At 31.2% G+C, this 11,187-nt stretch overlaps 2 protein-coding genes across 2 annotated transcripts in view; both read right to left on the bottom strand.

Annotated features, from left to right (window-relative positions):
• Window positions 1–852: 852 nt before the first annotated feature.
• Window positions 853–9,005, bottom strand: LOC132794969 (sodium- and chloride-dependent GABA transporter 1). The gene is made up of 11 exons (XM_060805328.1): window positions 8,859–9,005; window positions 7,983–8,247; window positions 6,906–7,007; window positions 6,659–6,839; window positions 5,759–6,026; window positions 5,601–5,704; window positions 5,413–5,537; window positions 3,029–3,273; window positions 2,063–2,266; window positions 1,817–1,984; window positions 853–1,502 (listed from the first exon to the last, which is right to left on the bottom strand). The coding sequence occupies exons 1-11, from the start codon at window positions 9,003–9,005 to the stop codon at window positions 1,407–1,409; spliced, it is 1,905 nt and encodes a 634-aa protein (XP_060661311.1). The 3' UTR covers window positions 853–1,406.
• Window positions 9,000–11,187, bottom strand: part of LOC132794968 (glutamate receptor ionotropic, kainate 2) — a 35,241-nt gene continuing 33,053 nt past the window's right edge. The window contains exon 11 of the mRNA XM_060805325.1: window positions 9,000–9,072. Coding sequence (XP_060661308.1) covers window positions 9,038–9,072 — 35 coding nt within the window. The 3' untranslated portion in view covers window positions 9,000–9,037. The remainder of the gene's footprint in view (window positions 9,073–11,187) is intronic.

Here is an 11,187-nt window from a genome sequence, read left to right as displayed (position 1 = left end):
AATAAAGACCGCAAACAAGATCTTATCCAAATAGTATAACCAAATATTGTATTAACTTGGAATATAAAACAAACCAAACTAAACCAAAATTGTAACAATTTAGACATTTACATTGAAAAGGATAAAATAATCAAAATATTTAATTGTACAATCGAATTAAAAAAATGTAAAATTATCAAATAGAGTCCAACAATTCACAACACTTATGCTTACAGAATACAATGTAACTAAAATAGTGCCATTATCAAACATACAAACAAAAGAAATGATTTTGTATAACAATAAGGAAAATATTATCTACAAATATTCAACAATAACAATTGTATTAATCTTAATTCTTATTGTTATATACTACTTAGCAAGTAAGAAAACACATGACATATCCACCACCATACTCATTTCTCGTACGTGACACATTCTCGTAATTATTCCCCTATCTTCCAAAAGATACTATTGCATTCACATAAAGATCATATTCTAAACATAAAACCCGTCGCGACGGCGACCAATCGTCACAAACAAAAAGATCCACCTCACGCCACTTTCAAAGTCCAAAGATCAATTAAAATTTTCCATTGCAATTTGGGGACTCAACATTAAAACACTAACACATACACAAAACATTACACATATGATATGTTAGCACTAAGTCGCAATATGAAGTTTCTTGTTCAAACCCAACATATTGTAATGTTAGTTTTTAAAGACACTTTCCTCAGACAAGACGCGTAGCCCGCTAATCTTCCAATACCAATAAAGTTCGTCTATAAGTTATTTAAAAATAAAATCGTTGTTTTATTTTTTGTTTAACATTCGCGTTACGCGAAAAAATAATTATATATATATATATTTTTTTTTTGCATATAAAAAATAAAACTAATTGACACAAACAGTTAACGTCTAAATTTTTACAAATAGACTACGATAAAGTCCTGCGAGCACAATATAGGCATAGATTAAAGATTATTAAATTATTATTAATAAGTAAATTCTAGATTTAACAAATATGTTTACTTTCTAATAAGCCATTGACTTAACAATAAATCAATAGATAACCAGAAATAGATAATCATAAATTTGATTAAAATAACTAAATTATTAATTTTTTATTTGTGCTAAAATCGTTTACCAGTGATAATAATCGTTAGGTACTTGTTTTCTTCAAGCCAAAATATTTTACAATAGTATACAGTAAAAAGTTTTCTATACTAATTAAAAATATTTCAACTTACAATTCAAAAAATAAAAATTATCATAATTATGTATATTCGAAATGCTTATCATCATTTCTCTTCTGGCTTTAAGATAAGAACACAATAAAATCGAAATTTATTTCTATAACTGTAACTGCAGAATCACTTTGCAGGGATGTTAAAATATTTCTAAAATTACTTAAATAATTACATTTAAGCCGCATCAATTTCCTTTGCAATGGCTTCCCTCTGCATTTTCTCACGTAATCGAGGAATATCTTCTTCAATTCGAACAATCGACCGAATTTTCTGTAATATTCGTTAAAATGAACCATATTAAATATCTTTAATTTTTTGTATTTATATACATAAAAAGATAATAATAGTTTTTTTATCCGACCACTCGATTTGGCTTTCATGCATACCAAAATGAATGTCGTTTGTAGGATGGACACACTAAATACAGTTTTCGCTAAAGGAAATTGTATAAAGCCTTAATACTTTTGTTAGCACTAATACAATATTTAAAACTATTTCTATTCCTATCAGACAATTATGCTATAGAATGAACTCTTTAGTTCCCACACAGGTTGTAGGTACTAGAGGATTAAGTTAAATCTTACATCGCATAGGTCGCCAGGCGTTCGTTTCCACAACCAAATCATATATGCCGGAATATATAGCATCGACGACAATGCTGTGAACCAGCCAAATGCATGTGCCCACCATGGATAATTGTAGTCTAGATATTTAATTGGCGTCCATTGCACTATATTAAATAAGAATACTCCCTGGAAAAAAATTTATATTAAACATGATACAATTCAATAATTTATATTTAGATTGTTGTTTTGTAATGGCAATCTTACCAAACATATAAGCGGCGTTGTTACGCACCAGCAAAACTTCCACCACACAGTCGGATAATATCCAATCATGTCTTTAATACCATCGTAAAAGCGATCAACGCCATAGCACCATGATATTGAAACACATTCGAAAAATATCAGCCATAGCAGACAGAAGCCACTAACAGCATACGAATCCAAAATTTGGAAAATATACATTCCACCCTAAGAAAAAGTGTTTAAAAAAAGTAAGATAATTTATTATTTAATAGCGTACATAAGTAGTAGTTGTGCAGCACAAGTACTTGAACACACGAACCGCTTGGTACTCCAAAAGAGTACAAATCGTACTCGAAAAATGTTAATACAACATTATAACTTTGTGAGAGGGTATTATAACTTTTGTATAGAGATTTAATTTGTTTCGACAGAACTTGTTATGTTGCGCAGATCAAGATTTAGCCTTCAGATTTTAGTATTTTTTCGGTATATTAATTTGGTATATTATGAGAAAAATACCGTACTGTTTTAACTTTATTTGAAACAAATCGAATTAAGCATGTGTAATCTTAGTGTTTCGATTTATTGTACATAGTACAATAATAACAAAAAACAAGTAAGAATGCTACAGTCGAGTGTGCTCGACTGTGAGATGCCTGCTAACCATTTTGAATAAAAGTACAACAGCGCGGCATTATAAATATACCAAAATATACCAGATTGTTGTTCGCTTGTTATTCGAGTTTTGTCAATTTACGTGATCTGCGTGCAAACATAACGAGTTATATCTCTATATCTTTTAATCTTTGAGATCTAGGTGTTCATACGGACAGACGGCCATGACTAGATCGTCTCGGCTTTTGGCGTTGATCAAGAATGTCGGGTCGGAGGTGTTTTCTTTTGGAACCTGTCCATTCAGAGTGTGAGCGAAATGCTCTTAAAATAAGTACATAGGTTTGGTGAATGAAATATAAAGGAAAAACTCACTTGTGTTATACAGGTCAATCCAACTAAATAGCTCAACAAACACACTACAGCTATAAAAATCTCTTTGCGTTTTCTTAATAGTTGTGGCCACTCATCTATGATAGCGGTAATAAAGCCTTCCATAGTGCAGAACTGCGAGTCTAAACCAATTAGAAGAAGCATAAAAAAGAAAAGACAAGACCACATTGGAGATCCTGGAAGTTGCAACACTGCTGAGGGATATACAAGAAAAGCTAATCCAGGTCCTAAAGAAATCAAATAAAACAAAAAAAAAAAAACAGGTGAATTAAGATTTAATAAAAAAAATATATATATTTTGCAACACATATATACTTTTGTCATACATATGTCTATTTGAAAGTTTCGCGGCTCTTATCATGTATGCAGGATGCTATTCTATAATATTATTGTTTTTTTTTTCATGAAAAATACTCGTATCAAAATAAAACAATAAAACGGACCTTTGGGCATTTTTAACTGATAATACTGATCAGAAATTATAACATTTTTATGATCGATCAGAAATCAGTTCAGTTTAATATTTTTAATTTTTTCAACGGTATGTAGTTCATTCAATTAATAATTAATGTTACTAAATCAATATGCATTTTACATAAAATTCAAAATTCAAATCAAAATTTAACTTTTTCAGTTATTCAATTAACTATTTACAAAATGTGAACCCGGAATAGCAAAAAACTGTTCACCGATAAATATCAGTAAATTGATTATATGATATTTTATTGTGATACCAATATAATTTTACATTTTTGAGTGTGAAATTTTCTGCTGAATGCAAAAACTAATGTTCAGGAATGATGGATTATTGAGCAAAATAACCTGATGAATGCTTTATATTAAGTGGAAATCAATTTTATAACTTCTTTTTTATATATGTATATATTTAAAGAAAAATGTATATAATATAAAAAAAATATTGGTGCATTATGAAGCAAACCATTCAAGGTAAAAAATTAAGAATTGATAAATACACCATATGAACAGTGTTGCCAGGTTTTGAGCACCTGTATAAGCTAGATTTTTGAAAAAATAAGCTAGAATAAGCCAAATTAAAAAAAAAAAATAATGCAGAAAAATAATCTACACCCAAATGAGAGAAAACATGAAACCTTATTATCTTTTTATGTAGGAGGAAAAAATCTTTGAGGGCTATATTTATGATTAGGTCTTTAAATTTCCTTTGCGTCAGTTTCCAAAAGAAACAAGTAAGAAAGCTACAGTCGAGTGCACTCGACTGTGAGATACCCGCAACCCATTTTGAATAAAAGAAATATATTTTGCGGTATTTTCTCAAAATATACCAAATATACTGCAAAAATACTAAAAAAAATACCGAATGGTATATTTGGTATATAGACATAGTACCGTATTCAAAATATACCATAGACGGCACAATATACCAGATTGTCAGCCAAAGCAACTAAGACCCCTAGTAAGTAGGCGTTTTTGCCCATACAAAAGTATTTCTTTAATAACTTCTAATTTTTATCCGATCGCAACCAAATTTTCAGGAATCATAACTACTATAGTTATTATTGTATATACCAAAATTCGGAACTCTAGCTTTAAAATTACGCTTGTTATTCGATTTTTGATTTGCGGGGGCGGAAGTGGACGTGGCAAAAATTTGAAACAAACTTGATCTGCGTGCAAACATAACAAATGCTGTCGAAAAAAAATTATAGCTCTATCTCATATAGTCTCTGAGATCTAGGTGTTCATACGGACAGACGGACAGACGGACGGACGGACAGACGGACAGACGGACATGGCTATATCGTCTCGGCTGTTGACGCTGATCAAGAATATATATACTTTATAGGGTCGGAGATGCCTCCTTCTACCTGTTACATACATTTCCTGCCGGCACAAAGTTATAATACCCTTCTACCCTATGGGTAGCGGGTATAAAAACATCAATTCAAAGGTGATGGATTTATAATAGTTTTTTGTGTGAATTGCTATTTTGCTATTTTCTTATTTTTCTTATAAAACAAACCGTTTAAGTCGGAAATATATTTAAAACTAGAATATGCTAGATGAATTTTAAAATAAGCTATATTTCAAGCTATAGTATAAGCTAGATACATACTATATTTTACAAGCTTTTCCATTTTCAAATATGCTATTACTAGCTTATAATAAGAAAAACTGCCTTATGTAGTATATGAATGAATTAAAAAAAAAAAAACAAAGCAAGCCAATTACATACAAAAAGTACAACTATGACTCGATTCTTCACGTAATTGACTGCTAAGCCCAAATACTATAAGTAAACTCACGTAACCGTAATTACTAAAAAAAAAATTATAAAATACATGATCATACCTGGATATTTGTAAACTTAAATTCAATATACGAACCTGATGCTGCCACTTCTGCCACTGGCCTTTCTTGTTCATGCGCCATGAATCCAATAACCGAAAAAATCACAAAACCAGCAAACATGCTTGTACTTGAGTTTACAGTGCAAACAATTAATGCGTCCCTAGATTTAAAAATTTCGAATTTAAGAACTAATATTTTAAAATTTAAAACCTGATGTTCTTACTTATACACATTATTAGTAAACTTATTGTAGCTGCCAAGAGCCACTAATGTTCCCAGTCCCAGTCCATACGAAAAGAAAATTTGTGTAACCGCGTCGATCCAGACCTTTAAATATCTCAATGATTAATTGATTTTATTTATATTTCATATCAAACGTACCTCGGAATGGGAAAGTTTTGAAAAGTTTGGAATAATATAAAACTTAATACCCTCCAACGCACCGGGTAGCGTAATCCCGCGAATTAATAAAATAGTTAGTAGTACATATGGAAATAGTGCGGTAAAATAGACTACTTTTCCTGTCCATTTGACTCCTTTCCAAATACAAAAATAGCATAATATCCAAACAAGTAGAAGAGTACCTGCGAGTTCCCAACGAATGCTGCCTATTTCCTCAATTCCAGACGATATTTGTAGAGCCCGGCGCCTAAAAATAACAAAGAGTACTCACTATGAAATTCGTAATTAACGTTTATATACAACGGTCTTGTAGCACCGCTGGCTAATAAGCAATTTTGGGTTTTTTTTTGTTTTCTATATCTAAAACCTTTTAAAAATGCTTGAGAGTCTTGAGATTTAATCAATCTTAAGTGTTGTTCCCAGATAAGCGAAATCGTGTTTTTTCCGCGCAATTTTATATAACAAAGGCTGCGAAAAATTTTTCGGCATCATTTCGCTGTTCCAAGCTCAAAGAAAAAATGTTAAGCGAATCGATTCTCCGATACTGGAATGTATGTATGTGGATGTCAAATTAGTTGTGCCACAGACGAAGAAATAGACTACCTATTACTCTGCACTTTTACCAGCAAAGTGAACACAAATATAAAGAAGGATAATTAAAAAAAAATTTAAGTTGCATTAATATGTTCATGGGATATTGTCTCCATAGAAATAGGCAATAAATGTAATTTCATCTGTTTAAATATCAATTTTTATTTTTTACCATTTCAGCGACAAGTTAAGGGTCAGAAAGGTTGCTAAAAAGGTCACACTAAAATTAATGTGAAATATATATTATGCTGGGAACAGCTCTTTATCTCTACTGTAATTTCTACTTACTGCCAAAATTCCTTAACTGGATCCGTAAGCTCCAAAGATGAAATATTCGTGGCAGCTACATTGCAAACTTTGTTAGTAGTGCCATTAACGATTTTATCCCAACAAAGTAAATTTTTTCGTTCGTACTGATTGACACAATTTATTGTATTCCACCAATTGTTGCATGTACGCCATGGTACATCTGAAATGTTCAAATATTTTTGGTTTTTTTTTTAATGATTTGAAACTATTGAATAGTAAAACATACCCGCTCGCATCGACATGAAGAAATAAAATACAGCCCAAGCCAATATAACAATGTAATACACATTCATCCAGCAGGACATAACGGCTGCAGCATAACCAATTCCTATGGAAATTTGAGATTAATAAATGGAATTCTTGTAAATTTACTACATGATAAAATATTAAGAAATATGCTGATTGTTTGCGACAGTTCCCTTTGAATAACTTTTTTAATTTTTTATAAAGGTACGCATATATTTATACCCGCTTCCCATAGGGTATTATAACTTTGCGCCGGGGGGAAATGTATGAAACAGGTAGAAAGAGGCATCTCCGACCCTATATATATATATATATTCTTGATCAGCGTCAACAGTCGAGACGATCTAGCCATGTCCGTCTGTCTGTCTGTCCGTATGAGCACCTATATCTCAGAGACTATAAGAGATAGAGCTAAAATTTTTTTCGCCAGCTCCAAAAATAACCTTTGATATATTTCAGTATTTTAGCGGTATTAATTTGGTATATTTTATTCAATATGGGTAGAGGGTATTTATATATGGTACGAATACAAAGATAAACATTTCCATTTCCTTTCCATAAAAAATGCTTAGCCAAAGGAGCCTTTAGAATTATATATAAACGTGTAGGTCTATATTGATGCCGATGGTGTATGTCGATCTATAAGCAGAATTAGAAAATATATGCCAATTTTTTCTTTCTATTTTGCCGATGTGGAGAAGACAAAATTGTTGGTATTTTTTGGTTGGCCAATGTAATCGTCATCATATATACATACATATACATACGACGATTGCCCACATACAATGTACATATGTATTTTCTTATATACATATACATAAAGAAAATTAGCATCAAGAGCAATAGATTAAGCACCCCTGGTTTAAAATGAGTTAAGATTCCTTACGGTGACATGTTAGTTCTAATGAAACCTCATAAATGGATATTTTAAATTCGTGGTTATGCGTGAAACAACGATGTGACGTGAGGGAGACACACATGTCACAACAATTAGCATTATATTTAAGACAAAAACAAAATTTATATATTTCTTAAATTAACATAAAATGTCACATACCTTTGAAAATTGGTGCAATTTTAAATACCCCCAATCCACCGATGGTTAACATTTGGCCAAGTGCTAGTTCCATGAAAAACATTGGAATGCCAGCTAGGAATAATGTAATGATGTAGGGAAGTATAAACGCGCCACCTCCATTTTTGTAGCACAAATATGGGAAACGCCACACATTTCCCAACCCAATCGCTAATCCAACGACAGATAAGATAAAATCCAATTTCGAGCTCCAACTTCCGCGGTCTGGAAGTTGAACTGTGGCTATCTGGGAGAAATTTGTATATTAGGCGAGAATGCAAGAAGGAGGGGAACTACTAAAGTTAAATGTTAAACCGCTCCTTTAAGCGAAAATCCCAGCCTCAATAATTTTTGAAACATATAAATACTATTTAAGTCATCATTATCCGTTTAAACCAAAGTGGTAAACATATTTTCTGGTTACACCGAAACCCAATATTTTTGTTGTGGCATTCAAATTACAATTAATGGCAATGACAAGGAATAATGATTCTGATTTTTATTTTTATACTCATTAGTGCTTAGTTCTTAGACCAGTAATCACTTTTTAATAAATTGATTAAATACTCTTTGTTTTAAAATACAATATTTAAAAGAACATGGGTCTTAAGTTGATTATTTTTCGCCTCGTGAGTCGTTTGTTTTTTATGTTTAATAATCTTTGATATCGACAAATTCTGACATTTTCAGCACAAAAAGAAGTTTTTTATTTCCCCGATATAAATAGATTTGAAAATTTAATTTGTTTTATTTACGTTGCTGGAAAAACTTTTGATAATGAAATACCAAGTACCAAGTTGATGGTGAATGCCACGGTAGATAAATTTCGGTATTTTTATATTTTTTTACATGACTTACTTGTTGATTTGTGTTTGTGTCTGTAATGTTTTTTGCAGATAATCCTGGAGTTAGGTTCTTAGGACATACAATTTTACTCATCTCGATTTGACAGTGCACATGTCTATCTCCTCCTCCATCACTATCAATTCCACAATTAATCGACATATTATTTTGTAGAAATTTCGTCTCTTGTTTGCTTATATTCGTTGTTTATGTTTATGCTGTCGTCTATCTGTGAGTACTCAAAATGTTCAATATAAATATGTACATATTTGTACCAAAAATTGTGAAATAAGGCTCTAGTTGAGTGACACAGACCAATTTTATCTGTGTACAACATAAAGTATAATTTGATTTATTTGAAGTTTATATTAAATAAAAAATAATTCAAATGGGGCATGGTACTTCATTATCTGAGTGGGTAGATGAAAAAATCCAAGCTAACAAGGATTCTGGGGTATCTATTGTCAAACTACAAAAAAAAAACAAGTATGAAAGCTACAGTCGAGTATGTTCGACTGTGAGATACCCGGTACCCATTTTAGTAAAAGCCAAATATTGCGGTTTTATTATTTAAATATACATATAAATGGAAAAATGCAACGTTAAGGCAAATTTGACAACCATGCGGCGTGTTATAGATAATAGTCAACACCTGAAGAGACTAAAAATCAACGTGGCGACGTGTTGTCTTTTCGTTTTTATTTGGAGGGTTTCGATGGTTACGACTATTATTTTTACGATTTTCGAAAAGAACCACTACATCTTAACAAGTCACAGAGCAGTGCTGGAGGTATTATAGTGTGGGCGGCCATTTTTATTATTATTATTACACCTGTGCGCTTAAATTTGTTCCAACCTTCATACATACTCCAGCAAGACAATACACCTTCACATACGGCCCGGATAGTTTAATGCCGAGCTAAAACGTGAAGTTATTAAGCTGGCTATTCGCCAGACTTGAATATCATTGAGAATGTGATGGCTAACACGTCAAGTGTATGGTCAGCAATTCTTTGTAAAAATTGTATGCTTGCCTTCCGGACCGAATGTGTGAAATTTTGCAGAAAAAAGGTTGCTCAAACACTTAAAACTTTTTTTTTTAATAACATATTATTAATTTATAATTAAGTAATTTAATTAAAAAAATGGAAAAAAATTGGAATATTTTTAAGTGGATTTCAGCTAAAGTGCTAAAGTCCTATTCAAGTGGTGTAAATTAAAGTCCCAATTGACAATGTTTTGTATACTTACAATTTTTGAATAATATAATTTTTGAGAAATTACTACATTTAAATAAATTACAGAAAACATATAAATTATAATAATAGTCTTTTGCGCATCGTTTGGTGAAAATAAACCTAATTTTTTGTTTATCATTGTAACTAGCGTTTATTTTTAACATTACGCGATTCTTAATCTCTCTTTGTCTTTTTTTTCTGGCTGACTTTGTAAGGTCAGTCATAAACACGGTCGCTAATTGAATAGTTTCCTAACGAAGAAGAATTTGATTTATTTTAAATTAATTTCGTTTACTTTTAAATTAATAAATCTCCAACTGGCATGTGATGTTTTATACTTTGTGCCTACAATGTATGTAACAGGAAGAGAGAGGCTTCTCCGTCACCATAAACTTATTCAATATCAGAATTTTTTTGGTATATTAAGTTGATATTCTGGTAAATATGGTTGAAAACGGATAGCTTTGGCTGACAATCTTGCAAATTTTGCACGGTATAATATATCTTGAATGTAGCCCCATATCAATATACCATTTGACAAATTTTTTTTAGTATTTTTGCGGTTTTTTATTTTGGTATGTTTTAAAATTAATGCCGCAATATTTTGCTTCTACTTAAAAAGGGTTGCGGGCACACTTGACTGTAGCTTTCTTAATTGTTTTAATGATGTTTAAAGTATATTGAAAAGATTTAAGGATATATAATTTTAACGTATCAATAGATAACTATATAAATAGGTGCGTAATTGAGTAAAAAATCACAAATTCTTTTTATAAGCAGAGAAGCGCACATTCGTGGTGCTTTATGAACTGATAAGCATATTTAAAATGAACGTATTATTAGGTTTCAAATAATTCGATGTTTAGCAGTAAATCATCTGCATTTTATAAAAATAAAAGAGTACCACAGCGGACCTCGATTATAGAAGCACAGGGAACTTTGGTTACTCTAGATTTTAAATTTTAATTATTTCCAACAAATTTTTAAAAACGCACCCACGACATCCACACAGTCCACTAGCTTACATCAAACTGAATGTTTATGTGTGTTTTAGACTCTGGAAATAAATGCTCGTTATATATGAACCAAATCAAAAGAGATGTTGG

The sequence above is a fragment of the Drosophila nasuta genome, chromosome 4 (assembly GCF_023558535.2).
Source record: "Drosophila nasuta strain 15112-1781.00 chromosome 4, ASM2355853v1, whole genome shotgun sequence".
In the NCBI taxonomy this organism is placed as follows: Eukaryota; Metazoa; Arthropoda; class Insecta; order Diptera; family Drosophilidae; genus Drosophila; species Drosophila nasuta.
The sequence above is the reverse complement of the archived record's forward strand: the minus strand, read 5'-3'. Positions and strand labels throughout refer to the sequence as shown.

Bases quoted from the DNA above. Each gene is read 5' to 3' on its own strand.
- LOC132794969 (XM_060805328.1), bottom strand. From the start codon at position 9,005: ATGTCGATTAATTGTGGAATTGATAGTGATGGAGGAGGAGATAGACAT. The intron at 8,248-8,858 runs GTAAGTCATGTA...AATTTCTCCCAG, and splicing joins ACACAAACACAAATCAACAA to ATAGCCACAGTTCAACTTCC. The intron at 1,503-1,816 runs GTAAGATTTAAC...CGAATATTACAG, and splicing joins CGCCTGGCGACCTATGCGAT to AAAATTCGGTCGATTGTTCG.